Below are 20,672 nucleotides of genomic sequence, written 5' to 3' on the forward strand. Positions count from 1 at the left end.
GAGCTGACATGAAGACCAACTCTGTACAGTGGGATCTCTGAGCTCTAGACGCCCTGTGTTCCCACTTCCTCCCTTGGCATCGCATACTTTTCTGGCAATGGTTCCTTGTCTCTGCTGTGATCCACACTCCTCTGCACTCCAGGCTTTTCCAGATCACTCTCCTTCCTTTTCTCCTGTCAGATCGTGTGAATGTGACGTGTCTGTAGCATCTGTTCCTGTTGATACCCATGACCCTTCACTTACATCTCCTCCAGTAACATGTGTACAACCACCTCATCTTGTCTTGGCAGCTGATTCTCTGGGAGCACTATGGGATAATAATTACTTCCAATACAGTATCTGAGAGAGTGTTTACTGTTTTGATTTAATCAAACGTAAAATATTTCATCAAATTACCCAGGAAAATCCAGGTAGCAGAAATATATAACATATCCATTTCTTCACAAGGTCTCAAATCAGTTTTACAAGGCCATATATATATGTATATGTACTATGCCACTTCCACTTTCTGTACCGAAGAACTCCAGTATAGAAAGAAGCTTCGTGGTGCTGAGGTAACATTAGGACCCTCCCCCAACATGACTGCATAGGTGTTTAAGGTTAAATGCGAACATGATGTGAGGTCTCAAGTCAGTCAATCCCATTTGAATCATGGGTTCAAAGCAGCATATTAGACATGTGCCCAAGGAGATACTTTCACTGAGTCTGTGTGTGAGTGTGTGTGTGTGTGTGTGTGTGTGTGTGTGTAAGAATGTGTGTTTGTGTGTGTGTGTGTGCAAAAGGAGATGGGCAGATTCAGGACAGACTGATTGAGAGCACACTGATAACTGTTAGCCATCTGCAGTCGTTGGCAAGACAGAAACATACACAGTCTTCATATTCAAAGTCTTCATTGGGATATCTTCTGTAATTTCTAGAAGAGAGAACATTTTCAAAAAGTCAATATTCCACATATTGCGAGTAAACATATAAAAATGTTAACTGCCTATCTTGAGTCCCATCCTCAGGCCACTCTGACTTCTGTCCTAGCTTCTAGGGGGGAATCTTTAAACTCTGGCATGTCCTGAGGTGTGTTGTTGTTGTTTACAGTAGGGCTTTGATTACATGTTAGCTTATGTTAGCGAGGTGACTCAGGGCAGGGAGCTGTGGAGTGGGTGGGATGGATGGTAACAGGTGAGACAAAGACCAACCATGCAGGCACTGGATTAATTGAACCTACATATTAATCCTCAGCAAAGCTCTGGGTCCCAAGTCCCACCAAGCTTCCCTGGGTAGTGACACCACGTGGTCACACTCCTGGGGATGGGTGGAGGTGACACTGACCATTCCTCCATGAAGAAGGATGACTTAAATCTCTAGTGATCTCCCACTCTGCCCTTCACGTCTCTTCTTCTGCTTAGCACTAGTTGGTATAATAACCAATTTGTGAGTATGGAACCTGTTAGTGAGTCTGTGAATCTTTCTGACAAATTACTGAATCTGAGGGTGGTTTGAGGAAATGCCTGAGGCTGTGTTGGTATCAGGAGTGGTGGTGGCAGCACAGAGACACGCCCCCATGTCCACATCATATATATAATAAACTTAGGCACATTACAGTCCGATTCCAGAACATCAAGGACAAGGGGAAATCCTGAAAGAAGCTAAATCTGAAAGAACATCTTACACAAGAGAGAGAGATCAGCCTGAAAATTGCAGAGTGCAGCACTTAAGGTCAGAGGGCAAGAGAAGTGGGCTGTAGAGAGGCCTATGTGAGAAACCTTGAGAAACAAGTCTACTCTTGTTCTAGATCTTTAGGTGTTCTGTGGGAGATGCAAACAGCATGCTTATAGACCGAAAAGGGATGGGGTTGGCTGGACTATAGGCTAAAAGTTTCTGGTCAGAGTTGATTCTTGAAGAGACTGGTTTTAAAGTCAGTAATTATAGAAGTATGAATGTTCAGGTTATTTCTAAAGAAATGAACTCTTCTTACTATCCCTACTTTAATTTAAATGCTGTGGGACCGGGGGTCCTTCCCGTCTCGCCCGTGGTAGGCAGACACTCCACGCTCAGCTACGCCTCTCTGTAAGGTTACTGTTACTTTGAACTATATTATGGTAAATTTGAGGAAACTGCAAAAACAAACAAAACAAGACAAATACTCGAAACTTCCTTTTCACAGACAAAACACAGTCACTGGCACCGCCAGGTCCTTTCAGAGAGGGTCATGGCCGCCTCACCTTGTGTCTGAGTCTCATTCAGGAACAGCTTTAGTCTCCTGCTTCGCAGTCCGAACACCTTGGCTGCTTCATACACAAGCCCTTGGTGGGTGAGTCCATTCTGTCCGAGTGGGTTTTCAAGCAGGAGGGTGCCCACAGTTCCTGTTAAACACTCTAGGGAAGAAAGAAGAAACTGGGTTATTTCCAAGAACTCACGCACCTACACCAGTGGCAGCTGCAGACAGCACCAACCGGTGACTTGGAAGGTTGTGAAGTGGGTGCAGGAGCTTAAGCAGGGGCACAGGATGTACAGAAGTAATCTTAAAATAAATAGCTCAAGAGGTGAGGAAGAGGGGGAATGAGAGAAACTGGCACATGAAAGCCAGCTGCCGGGGAATTGATCTTCAGTGCACACTCAGTGAGGAGACAAGGATTTCAGCAGAAACGTGCACAGTGAGGATCCCGAAATGTTAGGGAAGGCAGCAATGCTGCCTGTGGGCTGAGCCCAGAGGTGTCCAACTTTCCAGGACAGATTCCAAGAAACAAAAGTTCACACTGCCTAGCCAATAGTTCGGGCACGTCATTTCAAGTAGATGTAATCTCCACCTTCGAGGGTATTTTTGTTTTCTGATTGTCAGGATGATGGTGGTTTTTCTACAGAAATATACCAAAAGACCAAAACAACAAAACCAAAACAACTGTATGCCTTGAAGTAGCATGGGAGTCAATGATTTGTTCATTAATATGGAGAGGTGAGGTCTCACTACACAGCCCAGGCTGACCTCAAACTTGTAATCTTTCAGCCTCGGTCCCTGAGTGCTGGGATTGCAGGTGAGCATGCAACACCATGCCTGGCTGGTGTCTGTGTGTTGAAGTTGATTTGAAGGCTAGGTCAGGGAGTTGAGCCTGGGAGGAGCCTGATGTCCCGTGCTCCGTGAACAGAGTGCTGAGGACGTGCGTACCTTGTGGCTCTGAGTTCAGGAGCTGCAGGTTGACGTACTGACACAGAAGGGCGCTGGGGCTGCTGACGAGAGACGGGGATGCTCCTGCAGTCACACACAGCGTCTTCCCACTGAGGCTCAGCAAATCAGTCTGGTTCTGTATTTCTAAAAGAAGCAATTCTGAAGTCACTTGCTTTTTCCTATTTTCCTGGCAATGTCACTATTATCCGTCCTCAGTGGTGCTTTCCACTCAATTTACCAAAGGACACTGCTTCGTCTACCAAGCCAGACTTTAATGAAACCAAAGAGTAAAGAGTAGGAAACTGGCTTTTTTGGTAGATGGGATTGAACCTGGGGCTTTCTGCATGCTAAGCATACCCTCTACCTCCAGCTCCGCAAGGACAGCCCTACAGATAGGCAATCCGGGCCAAGCAGTGGTGGCATATGCCTTTAGTCCCAGCAGATTAAATTAATTAGAGGCAGAGAGGCAGGTGACTCTCTGTGAGTTCCAGGTCAGCCTGGGGGAGGGAGGGAGGGAGGGAGGGAGGGAGGGAGGGAGGGAGGGAGAGAGAGAGAGAGAGAGACCGAGACCCCCGCACCCATAACTTAAAATTCAATGTAAATAGTCTTTCTTCTTTCAGTATCTTCCTTGTATACTACGGGTCCTCTTAAAATTGTCATCCTCTCTTACGGTAATCTCAAAATTTACCGTGAAACATTATCCGAAAACCAATAAAGTTAGCAAACATGTTTTAATTCATTTGTGTCTGTGCTTGTGAGAAGGTGTGAGTTATGTGTGTGTGTTTGTGTGTGTGTGAGTTGTGTGTGTTTGTGTATGTGTGTGTGCATGTGTGTGCGTATGTATGTGTGTGTTTGTGTGTGTGCATGTGTGTGTGCATGTGTGTGTGTTTGGTATGTGATTGTGTGCGTGTGTTTGTATACGTCTGTGTGTGCATGTGTGTTCGTGTGTGTATGTGTACATGTGTCACTCAAATGCTGACATTAGGTGCCCCTCTTGATTGCTTTCCACTTCTCTTAGTTTTAAAAGCTCACGCAGTTACCCGCTGAGCCACCTCACTGACCTCACTTCATTCTCATTGGCTGGGCCTGTGAGCACCCTGGATCCTACCGCCTCACAGCCTGGGATCTCATGGGTGCCACTAACGCAGCTCCATAGGTGGATGCTGGGGATCTGACCCAGTCGGTCTCATAAGTGTCACGTCTGAGCCACCTCCCTGACCCAAGCTCTAGTTCTTTAACAGTGGATCCCGGGTCTGGATTCTGTAAGGCTCAGCAACCTGATAAACTCACAGCTCAGCAGGGAGGGCCGAGTCCTGATATGTCTCATGGCTAACAGGGACAGGGAGGATGAGGGCTTCCTGTAAGTCCCAGGTTTCAGTCATACCACAGGGGAGACACGGCAGGCAGACACTGCTAAAGAGCAGGTTGCCTCAGAGTCAGGAAAACACAACGGCTCTGCCACACACTGGACACCAAATGAAGACCACCAAGCCACCTGGAGCAAATGACAAGATGTCCTCTCGCTCTCCACATACCTGTATCTCCGTGGAAGACTGACAGCTTTGCGTTTTTAACACCGAATATGCTGGTAACGATGCTCTTCAGCTTTACGAGGTTCAACTGATTATCACCTTTTGGATTCTCCAGGAGCAGCACTCCGCCTGGAAAGCCACAAAAACAAGATCTCATTTAGAGAAGTAAAACTTAGAGAAAACATTAAGTTTGGAAGTTAAGAATGCAAAGGGGTTTCCAACTCTCATACAAGCAAATACCACATTCCCGCTTAGAGGGGCCTTGGCAAGCCTCAGTGGGCCAAGGAATAAAGGTACCAAGCCACCTGCCCTCATCCTTTGCAAGACTCAAACTTTTATTTTGCACTTTGTAAATCCTAATACTAATTACATACACACACATGCACATACACACACAGAGTGGCCCTTAATGCTAACATCCTAGAGTTATATTCTTTTTTTTTTTTGGGGGGGGGGTGGTGGTGGTTTTTCAAGACAGGGTTTCTCTGTATAGACCTGGCTGTCCTGGAACTCACTCTGTAGACCAGGCTGGCCTCAAACTCAGAAATCCGCCTGCCTCTGCCTCCCAAGTGCTGGGATTAAAGGCGTGCGCCACCACTGCCCGGCTGAGTTATATTCAATTACACATAATTTCTATAATGACTCACTATCTAGGTTTTCTCCATCCTTATAAGCACAAATGTTACTTTCAAATGTATGTAATACCTCATTGTAGTTTTTTGTAATTAACTCACAAGTAAAAACATCATGTCACTAGATGTCTTTTTTTTTTTTCCTGGTTAAATTTCAGTTTAAGTCTTTGTTCATGGACATTTATGCTACAATTAAATCATCATATTGGTTGACAGGAAATTGTTTTGATATGGGTAGTAAGATTGACTTGGTAATGTTTTTCTAAATTATACACCAAACTTCATTTAGACAAAGAGCCCAACTTATCATGACAAACTCCTTTCACGTTCTCTCACTTTGTCTTATGGGCTGATGTTTTGGCTAGGCAGGCCAAGGGGTGACACAAAATGGAAAATGGAGTACTTGTGGTTAACTAGAGCATGTTGAAAACCAAAGAGGCTGAGTGAACTTGCATAGCAAAACTGGTATTAAATGTTGGGCAGATTGGCTGTTTGATGGCTATTATCTACTATACCAAAACTCAGACTGTAACATACAGTGACAAATAACTTATCCAAGAGGTTTCATTTAGTATGTTCTCAAGTTTTACCCATGTTATAGTATCACTATTTCATTTCTAGAATAGATCACATTTTGTTTGAGTATTTTGATTGTGTATGTATTATTTACACTGTGAACATTCATCCTTAAATTTTAATGGAAACACATTTTCCCAGCCTTTGGGAAATACAGCTAGCTGACTGTAAACTGGATACATAAAATTCCCATTATTCCTAAACTGGTATATTAAGTAGTGGTTAGTAGGTCTCCGAATACGTTAGGTTTTGAATTTTTTAAATGCATGTACATGAATGTGTGAATGTGACTGTGTGTGCATGCAGAGCTCTGAGGAGGGCGTCAGGTCCCTTGGAGCTGGTTACAGGCCTTTTGCAGGATGCCCAGCCTCTCTTGGGGGCTGTTCTCTGAACTCTGGTCCTCAGAATCACATAGCAAGTGCTTGTAACCTTTGAGCAAAGCTGCTCAGTCTTTTATTTCCTGTTCTTCAAACAGCATCATCTCCATTGGCATAAAAAGAGCCCTTCTCAATTTTTTAACTTGGTAGCACTTCCTGACTTCAGATTTTGGTTCTTCATAATTTTGTTTCTTGACTTAGGTTAACCTCATTTTCAATTCTACTACTTCAGTTTCAACACAATACAGGCATGTGCATCATGCCTTTCTTTATAATTTCTAATTCCTCCTCCACTTTGATCAGACAGTATACTTTTTCATCTCTTTAAAACAGTTTCCTATTGGAACTATTTAATTCTATAGGCTGGAAATGATTTAATTTAGCTTACTTTGTCTTTGTTGAAGTGAAGTTCAATACTTGCTCTTCCTCCGTTTCTATTTACTGCTGGCCCCTTGTATACTGGGACACACTTTGTGTATAATTTGTTAGACACATTAAATAATAAAGTATTTGTAAAATCAGTACCCTATGCCTGTCTAAGGCTGGCGAGTGTCTGAATTTTGTGAAGTTCAGTTCTTTTGTTGTGTAAGACCATTTGCAGTCTTCTTCCTGTAGCTTAACACCATGCTAATTTGACAGATTCCCTAAAGTCCCTGAAATCGAAACTTTTGTTGAGGGGTCACCTATAGACATGCTTTCATCACTTACATACCAGGATGTGATCTCCTCCTGGTAAATGTTGAGGGTGCTTCAACTAGGTCCTGAGCAGGGTACCCATAGTCTGATTTCTAGAAAATGCCAGAAATTTCCAAAGCACCAATGAACAGACAGTAACTTCTTCAGCTTTCCCTTCAAGTTTTTTAATTAATGTGCTGTTTACCTTAAAAGTGTTCTGCTGCTTATGGCAGTCTTAATGTCAAACTGCCAGTGTTTCTGAAAAGGCAGCTTAAGGGAAAATGCAATCACATTAATACCTATCTTTCTCCCTCTCCCTTTCTCTCTCCCTCTCTTTGGATTAACATGCAAGCTACACTTTCTTCTTTCAGTTTTGAGACTCCACGTCTGCAGGTTAAAGAAAAAGAACCAACCAAGCTCTAACTAGCTGATGCACAGAGGCGTCAGCTAACATTCTGAGCACTCTTGGGCAGATAATACAGGTATTTAGTAGGTATGTCTCCTACTAAAGTTTGAGGTAAGATAATGTCAACAGAACTTGTGATGTTAAATATCAAAGAAGGAGGATTTAGAAAGACTTGCAGAGCTCCCTCAAGGATCTGCTGCAAAGTCAATCTCTGCAATGGATAGAAGAAGAAAGTCAATCTCTGCAATGGATAGGAAGAATAATCAAGGCTGAGACAAAAATCACCAGGAAGCAGGTGGGACAGTGTAGGCTCTCACAGGCAAACAGTTTGTGATCCTATACAACAGGGAGACTTGCTAGGACAATATTATAGTAAGATAACCAAAAGCTAAAAACCCAAGGCTTTTCAACCTTTGAATTGCATTTTAGTCTGAAAAAAAAAAAAAAACAGAATTTTTATTGCTAGAGAGTTCAGCAGTATGTTTAACTATATCTGATTGCTGTGGTACCTTTTCTGAAATAACCTGAACCTCTACAGACATTAAGGGCAAAGTCACCAGAAACTGAGATTCCTTACCCTACACTAGCAGCTGTTCCATCTGGAGTCACGGCAGCAAAACAGGAACAAATTTGGTTCTAAGGTAAGTTTACTGCCATTGTAAATTCATCGTGTAATAAAATGTAGCAGTAAATGTAAAGTCTGCCTATAACTTTCAGGTGGATCTTCTCTGACTCCTGGCCCAAGGAACTTAAGGCAGACTTGCAAATCTGTAGAGAGTGCTCCAATTTGCTGAAGCATACACACACATTTTTATTACATTTTTTTTGGGGGGGGGAGGGAAGAAGGGGTTTCTTAGAATGAAGATTTAAGAAAACGCTGTATCTCCACCTTAAACTGAACCCACTGTTCTAATTACTGACATCCCTAAGCTCGTAAAACAGAACCTAGACTTGCTAACTAAGGGCTTGGAGGCTGAGTGGAAGGCTTTACCTTGTTCTAACAGAATTAATATGCAAGCCACATGGAATTCAGTTAACACTGTTTAATTAACTAATGATCTTTCTTGTCTTCCACAGGAGTACAGAAGGAAATAGTTGAAGATCTTTTAAAAACCTCTTTTCCTTTAGAGTAGTAACTTCTACTGTATGAAGTAGGTGGTTCTTTAGGAGTTAAAGAACCTCTACTTAGCCATTTCAATCCCTCCTCTTCTACATCTCAATACAAGAAAAAATACCTGCATCTCCAGCAGTGGGACAGTAAAAACCCAAGCCCGCTTGAGCCCCACAGCAAGATCCTCAGTACTACAGCACATACAAGACCTAGAATGCATGAGGCCCTAGATTCAATTCCCAGTGCTGTACCCCAATATATGGCTAAGTGACTAGACACCATGCCTAACTTTTCCGTACCATGAACATTTGTATGCTGAACTTGGTCTATGGACAGAAAAACCTAGGGCTCTACCTACCCATTCTTCTTCAATGAATGAAAATACTGCAGAGGTACTGAGAATTTAATTTTTGGTTGTGTTGCTACAATAAGCAAGTTGCTTAAACACTGCAAAGATAAGTCACAAGTAACTGCAACTATGACAGATTAATAATTTATTTATATATTATTTCTATATCCACAATAAAAACTGTCATTTGTTTTGCTTATAAAAATAACTTTAGTTCTAATTTATTTTCCCACTATTATTTTAAAGATGTCCTAACATTTTTTATATTAAGTTTATTGTGTGTGTGTGTGTGAGCATATGCACGTGCCACACTGCATGTGCAGTCAGAGAACAACTTTTGTGAGCTGGTTCTGCACTTACCAAGAGAATCTCAGAGGTCAAACTCAGGTCATCAGGCCTCAGGAAGTGAGCTATCTCCTGAGCCCTTTTTGCCGTATTTTTAAGGCAAAAGGCAAAGCTTAACTAGCAAAATATATTTTGTAATCATGAATGAGAAAATCTAAAATTCTGTAATATTTAAATTACTTTATGTAAGAAATAATTTGGGGCAAGCACTCTTATGAAACAAATTTAGAGATCTATAAAAAAGATTATGTAAATATTCCCCAAATTCACATAAAAAAGAAAAACAATGTATTTTATAATTCTTTCAAAGAGACTTTGAATTGAAGTTTAAATAACAGGCTAGTTAAAAACAAAACCAGAAATTTTGACAGAAAGCTTGGAAAGAGGCAGCAATCAATCAATCATCAAATGTAATTTTCTTCCCCTGAAACACAGTGATTTTGGACTGCTGCTCCTTCCACCTCCTGCTTGCTTCCCAGGAAGGATGCAGAGGTGCGTGCAGCTGAGGCTTCACACTCTCAAATCCTCTGTGTGGATGCTTTGTAAACTGGTTCTTGATTGGAGGTTCATTTTCTGGAAAATCTGGGGGTTTATTCTTGGGGGCCTGTTCTCTGGGATCCCTTCTGGAGCTTTTAGGTCCAGATAGAGAGTGGAAAAACACGGATTCTAACTTCCTGGCTTCCGGAATCAGTGTATGTTTATCGTTTCTTACATCCCAATGGGTTTCAAGTGTATTTGTATTGGAAGACACTTTTGGGAGGGGCTTTTGTTCCTTAGCTGAGGAATGGATACCACACTCCTTCTTTCGTGTCCGTCTGACTTTTCAATGAAGAAGTCATCACCACTGTCGCTGTCCTTGGATGCAGAAGACTGTTTGTAGAACCGTTCTTCAGTGCTGTCATCAAAATATTCCTTCTCCTCTTCGCTCACCGCCTCCTCACTGCCACTGTTGTCAGCCGGTTCAGGCACACTGTCCTCTGTGGTCCTGGCTGATGCTTTCCCCTGGTTGTTGTCTCCTGGGGCTGGGGCCCCCTGGTGTTCAGATTTAACCCCAGCATCATCTCCTGAAGGCTTCCCCAGAGAACGGGGAGTAGCCACTGCTTTGGGTCCCCGTTCCATCTTGGCCATTTTTTCTTTTGAACCACTTCCTGCCTTCTTTGCGGCTGCATTGGCATCCTTCCCCTTCTGCTCAGCGACAACAGTTCTCTCAGGATGCTGTGACTCACTTACATCATCCTTTGACCTTGCAATGTCCTTACACCGGCTTTCCTCTGAAGAATTCTTACATGACTCGGCCTCCGGAGCATTCCGCCTTGCATCTTTGAAGGCCTGGACAGCAGCTTTTAGCACATCAATTTTTTTTCCTCAGAAGAGGGTGAACTGCTAATCTGGCAATTGCTCTTTCAGTTGCAGTACAATCTGGCTGTTTGCAAGTTTTTTCAAGGTTGATATCACTAAGAACAGATTTAGTTATGACATCGGGTTTCAGCTCCTTCATGGCACGGATGTCTTCAAGCAACCTTTGGGCCAACCTTTGGTTTTTCAACAGTGCTTCTTCAGTGCCCTTTTTGGACTTCAGTCTGCCAACACTTCGGACAAGTTTTCAGATGACCAGAACCCGGATTCGCTTCACTTCTTTTCTCATCTTTACAACCTCGTTATTGAGGTTCAGGGTTCCCAGCTGAGCCATTACGGACGGAGGAAGAAAGTCAGCCGCCATGTCCGGCACGTGAGCGCCGGCGTTTACCACTAGATGTCTTTTTTAATGTTCAATCCCCTAGAGGCTAACAATAGTAAATTGTTTCATGCATGTTACTAAAATTGGTATAGCCTCCTGAATAAATTACCCTATTTTCTAACTGGATTGTATTTACAGTTGGGTTTACTGTATGTGAGTCCCTATCAGATGGTGTCTTTACTGTTTAAATGTCACACCTCTTCCTGCTTTGGTGTTAAAGATTTTCCAGTCTATATCTTATTTTCAACCTCCTCGGAATAAATTTTAGTAAATTTTCTAAAACCCGTGCAGAGCCTTTCATTTCTGGCAAAGTTCAGTGGGTCAATTTTCTCTTTTATACAGTGATTTTAGTGTCAAAATTTTCCTGATGGTATTGTACAATTAATTTTTATAGAGCTTATTTATTTAACCGGCTCAACAACAACAAAACAAGCACTGAAGTAAGTTTATGTCATCTTTCCTAGTTCATAGAAGGTTCAACCTAAGAATGTTCAAGTGGGAGGGCACGGCCCATCACTTCATGTACGTCAAAAAACTGACCTGCATTGCTACAGGTGGAGTCTTAAAGGGATTTGAAAGATGAGAACTGAAAAGATACAAAGAAAAAGGCTGAAAATTTCCTAACATGTGGGATCACTTCTGTATAGCAGCTGCCATCACAATGAAATATTCCACCCAGGAGGGAAGCTTTTTATTAAGACTCGAGTATTAAAATTTCTAAGTCTCAGGAAGAAAACAATTCACAAATCTAGCTAGTCCCTGAAATTTACAGATTCACAAGGCACCTTTCTGAGATTTATATAAATGTAATAATTGCTGTGGAAGAGACTCTCCCACTAGCCAAGCTGCTTGGAGAGACAGGTTTTGGGATGTAACCTTTCTCACCTATACTGGGGTGGGCTTCTAGTGACAGCAACTCCTCCTGGTCTTCCATGCTTTGTAAGTTGAGTAACTCCTGTAAGCACTGGTTCTCTAAGCTAGACTTGGATGGAAGAATTTCTTTGGTCTGTCATTGGCTCACTCTATTTGAGAATACAGATGTTTTTACTCATCTCCCCAGGAGAAGACAACAATTGCCGAAACAGACAAATTTACAGACACAGGAAGCAAAGTGCTACGATCTGAATATTAGCTTCACTTGTACCTCTTCCCAGTCACTATGTAGAAATCCTAGCAACCAGAACCATTAGGAAATGGAGTTTCTGATACAGCATTAGCACATGAGGCTGGAAACTTTATGAACAGATTAATGCTGTTATGAAAGATTATAAAAACTGGTCAGGCCTTATGCCATGTGAAGACACAGCAAGGTGCCACCTATGTACCAGGAAATAGGCTCTTACCGGACAGTTGAAACTTTTATCTCACACTTTTCCTTCTCCAGAAACCTGAGAAATATGTTATTTTCATTGTTTTGTATTCAAGACACTCCAGTGTTTGTAGCTATGAATTATCTAGTCACACTCAGCTTTAATTGGTTTTGGTTCTTGGTATCTTCAACAATTCCAAACAAACAAACAAACGTGTATGTGGTCTATATCATATGTGTGTGTGTGTGCCCGATGCACACATGAGTGGGAAAGTATGCATGCCAGAACTAAAGAGAATGTGGGGTGTCCTCTCTGCTCTCTGTCCTTGGGATAGGGTCTCTCACTGATTTTGAGACGTGGTGTTGTGTCTTGGCTGTCTGGACTGTAAGTTCCTGAGATCTCACCTATATCTGCAATCCCAGTGCCGAGGTTACAAGCATGTGCAGCTATGACCTTCTCTAGCTCTCTTTCCATGTGTGCTGGGGATTACAACTCTGATCCTCAGGCTTCCAGAACAAATACTCTTATCAGCTGAATTACCTTCTTAGCCTGACAAAGACGTGTTAGGTGTCACCATTATCTATTTTAGCTGACTGTGATGTCACACTGACAGGGAAAGGGCGGCACTACATAGTTAACCCCAGAAGGGAATGGCTAGGGTAGAGTTCTCTACAAGACTGTATGACATCAAGATCAGGACTTCTGTCCAGGGGTACTAAGGGAAGGAGTTCTTACTCTCTGCTAGGCTTCCACCAACACCTCTCCGATCAGAAACGCAACGCCATTTTATTGCTCAAAATGGGCTCCAGGCTGACACTGTGTTAGCTCGGCACTGACCTCGTCACTGCCATGTAGTCACGAGTGGGTCACCCGCTTTGTTACTTTCTCCTCGATGCTACTGGGCAGAAGGGCTTGAATCATAAAGTCATAATGAAACATGGTCTGTGCTCCTCTGTGACAACTGTGGGGTTGAGCACCCTGAGCCTAGCTTGGCTGGTTTGGCCCTGGTGTGGGAACTGGTGGAGTAATAGTTGCTGGGTTTTCTCTCCTGCTGGGTTTGGGTGGAAGAGAACAATTACTGTCTAGTAACTCTACCTTGCTAAGTTGCTCCTGTCCTGATCCATTCTCCAGAGGAAGCAGGACTTCCTTGAGACATTTCTTGACTGGTTAAGTGAGGAAAGTCCAGATCAGAGGGACCGCCCACTGCTGTCACTTAGCTTCACGGTTCCTCACGGACTACTCTTCCCTCTACTGGCATGATGTTTGATTTTGCACAGACTACTCGGGGTGTTAGGTGGTCTCAGCAGGACAAACGTGGAAAAGCAATGTTGACTCCAACACGCAAATCCAGTTAGGTCCATTATCCACTATGTAAAGGACTCACTTGGGTGACAAGATGAACGTTATCAAATTTTACCAATTCTCTTATGACACTGTTACAGAATTAACTAAAAAAAGGAGACCATACTGGAAGACACTTGTAATCCCAACTCTCAGCCAGAGACAAGAGGACGGTGAGCCCAACACTAAGCCGCAGAGCACACGGTAACTAAACTAAGCCGGGCACGCATGGTTCATCTACACTCACCTTGCTCTGTGCCGTTCACACAGATGTTAAGGTTCACATAAGCACAAGTAGGGCCAGGCACACACGATCCTCTGGTGAGTGTGATTTCCAGCTCGGACCCCTTTAACTGAGTGGAGAGAGTGTGATCAGCAACGGTGTGGTTGTGCTGGGCCCCACAGCAAGGCACATACTGCTCAGGCGAGCACTGCAGTTACAAACTCAACCCCCTCACCTGCTCTCTCAAAGATACTGTCTTCTAATTATATGATAGATACTCATTTGAAATAAGTCCAGAAAGTAAGCAATACGTAAGACAGAGAATAAAACAAGAATATGACTTTGTCACCTGAGAAGTTAACTGCCCTTCCTCATCTATCCTGCTATTAGGAATAAGGAAAAAAAATGATAGAATAAAGGATGTAGTTCTGAATTATGGTCCAGCATCTTTTATATCTCGGTGCGGTGCCAAATTTTCATAGCAACATCTAAAAGTACTATGTGTAAAGAGGCCATGAATTTGAAAGAGATGGATGGGTGTACAGGAGGGTTTGGAAGGAGGAAAAGAAGGGAGAAATGAAAAAGTTATATTAATCTCAAAAGGGTAAATTTTTTTTAAAGTACTGCCCATAGACAGGGAATTCTACCAAGTATGCAACACACTATCAACAAGCTAAATAACTGTGTCAATTGTCACTTATTTTTAATGAAAGTTATCAGATTGTATAGCATCCTCTCTTCCAGTTTAGACAGAATGGGTTAGCACAGCCGTTTCCCCACCCTGGCTGCCTTCCGTGAGAGAACTGCCATGAGTGAGCTTCTGCTGCCTTCCTTCCTTCCCTCCTCCTCTCCTGGCCTTCCTCTCAGAGCCTACTGAGCACTTTCAGAACAGTGTTTTAGTCCATATTCACCTCTGCTGCTGGCTTCATGCTGACAGGATATGGGGTCACCCTCTGGGCACACTGAGAGACTATCTTGAGGGGCTCATTGTGGGAACCCTCACCCTAGAGGCAGCAACACCATCCCTGGTTTCTGTGCTACACAAAGGGAAAGCTACCTGAGCCTGCCCAGCCAGTGCTCTCCTGTCCTGAGTGTGGATATAATGCCACCAGCTGCCCACACTCCTGTCGCCTGCCCTTCTCCACCACAACAGACCTCTACTTGAACTGGAAGTTATTTTTGTCAGAATATTATATCACGGCAACAGAAAAAGTAAGACAGTGGCTAGAATTCACCAAGATTTGACTATAAATGTAAAGCAAAATCCGATAAGGGATATCAGTATTTCCACATAACTCAGAACTCACCTGAGTTTGTTCTTGAATAAGGATATTATCCGATGTAGGAACTGGATATGGCTTCAAGGGAGCTTTGATAGTTGCAAATATGAAGTCGGTGTGGCTTTCAATGACATTATTCAAGTATCTTCCTTCAGATTTTGCATTATAGTAAACTGTTATTTCATCCGTTGGAACGAGATTACACTAAAACAGCATACAGAAAAACTTAGAAGTACATTTGTCCACTCAGACTGAAGGCACTGTTGAGTTAGAGCAGTGTGTGCTGAGCTGTCACTCTCCTCAGGCCATGGGTGAGGCTGGCACCTGCTGTCCTATGTGAGGCTGGCACCTGCTGTCCTATGTTCTTTTACCCACTTTTCTCTACAGGGCAGCAGGCAGAGTGCCTTTTCCTAGAGCAGCCCACCCCTCATGAATGCTGAAATAAAAGATTAGCAAAGCTAACCACAAAGCTCTGAACCAGGACAAAAATGTCTGCCACCTGCTGCAGGGCCCTCCTCAGACGTGAACCATGTGCCCTGAGGTTTGGTTTAGAGAGGAGCACCACACAGCTCTCCTAATCAGCACTGTCCCTAGGAGTAAGCTTTCTGACTCTCAGGCCTAAGAGGCTTGCTGATGCCTTTTCCTGCAGGTCAAGGCCGCAAGCACCTTTTTCACCTCTTCAAGGAAAACCACCTCAGTCTGTACAGACCCAGCAATCCCTCTCCTCAGCTAGGAGCCCCCCAAACTGACTTCTATCTTACTTGGACACCCTCTATCATTTCTGGTTACCCTCTGTAGCAGCTAGAGAGTGATCTTTCTGGAAGATAATTTTGTAGAAGCCTGTGGAAGCCCAAGGGAATGGAGGTGGATAGATTAAAAGCCCTTGGTCAGAGAATGTGAGTGATACCCAGCCGGGGAGTGGGTAGAGAAGGAGAGAGGGGCCTGACTCCCCTGCAGAGTATTATCAGAGGGACCTTGGATTAATGAGTCATTACTATCAACTGATAACTATGGTTTATACTGCCTGCCTTGTCCGTCTTCCCCAACATTCTAAATAAAACTAGTACAAGCCCAAAACTACAGCATAGCCCTAAAGAAACAAACTGACCTTCTTGCGAAGCTTCTGGATGCGATTGATGACTTCCCGAGCCATGCCCTCATCCACCATTGACTGGTCAGGAGTGACATCTAAGAGAACTAAAGCCTACAGAAAGAGCAGAGCAACGGCAATGGAATAAGATCATGTCCTACTCGGTGAACTGCAGCTAGGGCTGGCCAGTGGGACCGAGTCAGGTGGCTAGAGATTGATCCCTGGAACTGACATGGTGGAAAGGGAAAACTGATTCTTGCCACTCGCCCTCTGACCTCCACACACGCGCTGTGGCACCTGCACCCACATATCCACCCATGGAAGACTAAGAAGTACATGTTTAAAAAAGACAAAGTCTTTTAAAGGGCTCATTCTGATTGCAGAGATGGCTCAGCAGCACGTGGCGATCGTGCAGGACCCAGGTTGAGTTTCCAGAACCCACATGGAGGCTCACAACCTTCCACGTGTTTTGTAGGGTTGATTTTTGTGCAACCCAGTAACTAGGACACTGATTCTGAAAAACAAATCACAAAATGCTCACTTAAGCATCTGACAAACAAGTGCAAAGGGTAAGGATCCATACAGAAGATCAACAGAGCATCTCAAGGAGGAACTGACTGATGCAAGCCATGTTAAAATAAACTGTTCTCATCTGTTGCTGAAGAATGCTCTATGAGGAGGCCGGAGACGATGTCTCAAGCCTGCAATCCCCGTACACCCCAGGAGTGGAAGGAGGAGTTTCAGGACATTCTCAGCTACACAATGAGAATGTGGTCCAAGGCCAGAGAGAGCTGGACCTTGTCTCAAAAACACCAATCCATCAATCCATCCATCCATCCATCCATCCATCCAGACCAATCTTTGAGGGAACGCAAAAATACCTGAGCATCAGAGTGTGCTTCAAACTGTGCAGTCCCTCCCGTGGCCTGGTCAAAGGTGTACATGAGGCGAATATCTTCTTCGTGTAATTCGTGGCCTTCCACAAGAATGCTCCCTGTGGGAAAGGCAGACTGTTAGCATACCGTGCCCTCCCCTGATGACCCTGGCATTCTGCTGGCCCGCCAGGGTTGGTGAGAGGGAGAAGAGGGGCGGTGTGAAGTGCTGGGCACTGCATGTCTGTCCGGGGCAAGCAGAAGGAGGCGTGAGGAGCTGCCAATGGGTGATGTACCACCTGTAGGAAAGCCCACTCTAGCCACTGCACTAAGGCTGACTCTAGAAGTTTATATAACTGGAGGGAAAGAAGGTAGAGTATAACAGGATACCAGCACCCAGAGGCTGCCACAGCAAGTTGGGACAGCAGGCACCTGTCTAGGAACATTACTGGAATTTACAGTTGTGTTCTTATGAACAGGATGAAGATTTTAAGGAAGAGATGAAAACACCGTCTCAGGATGATCGGTCCTTGGGCGAGGACATGAAAACACCGTCTAAGGATGGTGGTATCCTAAATGTATTTGTAGAATTGCACCTATAGGTGTATCTCTGTGAGCTCAAAGACAACCTGGTCTACATGGAGACTTTGTCTCAAAACAAAACCAAAAATAGAGGAAGTGGAGAGGGGCTGAAATATGAGCCATCTCTCAGGGGTAAACTTGCACAAGCACTCCCGAGCACTGTCATTATCCTTGGGTGAAGACATGAAGGCAGACACCCACCGCTCTTCTGAAACTGCTCCAGCTCCTCATTGTTCAGCTGCTTTATGGCCATCATCACTGCTTTGAAGGCTCCCTTCAGACGCTTCCCAAGGACCATGTGATCTGGTTCGGCCCTTAGTCGAATCCCATACTTGTTTTTATCAGTAGACAGTGTAACTTTTCGAACATTTAATTCCTACAGTGAGTGCCAAAGGAAAAGCCAAAGTGTGAGGCACAGAAATCTGTATCACGAGAAACATGTAGACGAACACCCATACCAATACCATTCATAAGAGGCAAAGGCAGATATGACTCAAACGTCAGTCAACTGTTGAATGGGTGGGGCTGTGATGTGCAGGCTCGAGGCATGTAATGCTTGCCTGGCACGCACAAGGCCCTAGTTTGGATCCCCAGCATGACACAGTGAACAAAGCAGGTGCAACTATACACACACCGGAGTGTTCAGCAGCATACAGGAGTTAAGTACTATCCTTTGCTACAATGTGAGAGAACTATACAAACATTATGCCAAGCAACATAAGCCAGACACAGGAGAGGACAAAGTGTTCTTAGATGAAACATCTGAAGAAGGCACATCTACAAGAAGAAAATGTATTTGCCAGCCTGGTCTACAGAGTGAGTTCCAGGACAGCCAGGGCTACACAAACAAAAACCTTGTCTCAAAAACAAATAAACAAACAAAAATACAGAAATTCATATTTCCTAGAATGGTGTATTTAAAATATTACCCATGAATAACTAAAAACTGTTTTGAAAGTTTTGAAAATGCGATTGCCAGTAAAGGATTAGATTGTACGGGGAACAAAAGTGAATGAGGAGGGAGATTGGCTTTCCTTTTAGAAGCAGGGAAATGTTCTACGATTCTGACACTAGGTGCAATTCTACAAATACATTTAGGATACCATCTGGAATGGCACATAAATACGGTGCTCTTATCAAGACCAATCAGAGGAGCTGAGCATCACTAAAAGAAAAGGCCAAGGTTGGTACTGGTGCATGTCTTTAATCTCGGCACTAGAGGCAGGTGTATCTCTGTGAGTTCAAAGACACCCTGGTTTACATGGAGACCTTGCCTCAAAACAAAACCAAAAATAAAGGAAGTGGGGAGGGGCTGAAATATGAGCCATCTCTCAGGGGTAACTTGCACAAGCATTCCCGAGCACCGTCATTATCATTTAACCATGTGTGAGATCACAGCACTTCATGCCACGGTGCTAGTGACACATTCCCACTAAACGGGGAGCTGTGATAGCATGGTATACGGTACATGATGGTATGAGACATGGAAACAGAGGACAAAGTAAGGCAAACAACAAGCCACACAGAGGTTTGCTATTGTATCTATGTGGATAAGAGGGTGATGAGGGCCAGATGTGATAATGTACACAATGTCAGCATGTGGGAGGCTGAGGCAGGAGGACCACTTGTGCCTGGGCTACAGGCTACAAAGCAAGCCTGTGGTATACAGGAAGACAGTGTCTCAAAAATCACGCCCATATACAAAGCGAGATCAGGAAGGAGATATGAATAGATAATAAATGTGTGTGTGTCTACAAGGTATTAAATTAGGAGACATAATCTCAGTTTTTGGCTTCTAATGTTTGTCTAAAGTTTTCAGGTAGTTAAAAATCAAATACAGGCCAGGAAATGGTGGCTCTCCCCTTTAATCCCAGCACTCAGGGTTAGAGAGGCAGAGGCAGATGGATCTCTGTGAATTCAAGGCCAGCCTGGTCTACAGAATAAGTTCCAGGACAATCAGGGCTATACAAACAAAAGCTCTGTCTCAAAAACAAGCAAACAAAAATACAGAAATTAATATTTTCTAGAATGGTGTATTTAAAATATTACCTATAAATAACTAAAAACTGTTTTGAAATAGTAATGTATTTTAAAATTTGAAACATGCTTGCTTTAAAGACATCATAGAATGCAGCGTTGAAAGAATCAGTGACTCCATAAGGGGTCATTAGAGACATCTGCCCCCACTCCTACCCCCACCAGACTCCTGAGACAGTGGACTGTAAAGAGTGCTTTCCCCTGAACTTGACAGATGGGAGATGCTCAGAGTTCTGACAGCTTAAATGGACAACAGGTCCCGATGGCTCTGTGTTATTCTTATTCTAAAACTATAGCTTGGCTACGGAAAAGAGAAGAAACCAGGAGTCTTTCTCTTCCTGATTTGGACAAATTGTAATTGAGCCCAACTCCTTTAGTTTCAGGCTCCTAATCTTTTAAAATACAGGAGAATAAGCATCCTGTGAATGTAATGTATTGCCCAGCTACCAACACTGTGGACTATCCTTCTGAAACCAAATTCTACTCCTGAAATACATCCAACACACACACGCACACACAGACTCACACATACACATATACACACAGAAGCATGCACACACGCACGCACACACAGAAATACTTAGGCACTCAACATCCACACACTGATGTGCAGATACACTCATCTTTGTGACAAGAACCCAAAATTTCTCAAATAAAACATTTAAATAAATTATGAAACAGCCAGAAAACAAATACTATGCACACACAATAAAGATTTATATAGGCCGGGCGGTGGTGGCGCACGCCTTTAATCCCAGCACTTGGGAGGCAGAGGCAGGCGGATTTCTGAGTTCGAGGCCAGCCTGGTCTACAGAGTGAGTTCCAGGACAGCCAGGGCTACACAGAGAAACCCAGTCTCAATAAACAAAACAAAACAAACAAAACAAAACAAAACAAAACAAAGAGGGAGTAGTGACACTTGCTTTGATCCCAGAACATGGAAGGTCAAGGCAGGAGAACTGAGTCTAAGACTAGCCTAAGTTACAAAGTAAAGCCCTGCCCCCGACACCCCTCAAAGGCTACATACATAATTATATAT

General features: G+C 43.6%; 1 protein-coding gene and 1 pseudogene across 3 annotated transcripts in view; both read right to left on the bottom strand.

Moving 5' to 3' along the window:
* Positions 1 to 333: 333 nt before the first annotated feature.
* Positions 334 to 20,672, bottom strand: part of Iars (isoleucyl-tRNA synthetase) — a 54,317-nt gene continuing 33,978 nt past the window's right edge. For all 3 annotated transcript variants that reach the window (XM_028763213.1, XM_028763214.1, XM_028763215.1), the window contains 9 exons: positions 17,798 to 17,972; positions 17,024 to 17,136; positions 16,161 to 16,256; positions 15,080 to 15,256; positions 13,797 to 13,902; positions 4,693 to 4,818; positions 3,158 to 3,301; positions 2,217 to 2,369; positions 334 to 913 (listed from right to left, as the gene is read on the bottom strand). In XM_028763213.1, coding sequence (XP_028619046.1) covers positions 831 to 913; positions 2,217 to 2,369; positions 3,158 to 3,301; positions 4,693 to 4,818; positions 13,797 to 13,902; positions 15,080 to 15,256; positions 16,161 to 16,256; positions 17,024 to 17,136; positions 17,798 to 17,972 — 1,173 coding nt within the window. In that variant the 3' untranslated portion in view covers positions 334 to 830. The remainder of the gene's footprint in view (positions 914 to 2,216; positions 2,370 to 3,157; positions 3,302 to 4,692; positions 4,819 to 13,796; positions 13,903 to 15,079; positions 15,257 to 16,160; positions 16,257 to 17,023; positions 17,137 to 17,797; positions 17,973 to 20,672) is intronic.
* LOC114617607 lies at positions 9,558 to 10,880 on the bottom strand (annotated as a pseudogene).

This window comes from Grammomys surdaster, unplaced genomic scaffold (genome assembly GCF_004785775.1).
Source record: "Grammomys surdaster isolate TR1022 unplaced genomic scaffold, NIH_TR_1.0 137, whole genome shotgun sequence".
In the NCBI taxonomy this organism is placed as follows: domain Eukaryota; kingdom Metazoa; phylum Chordata; class Mammalia; order Rodentia; family Muridae; genus Grammomys; species Grammomys surdaster.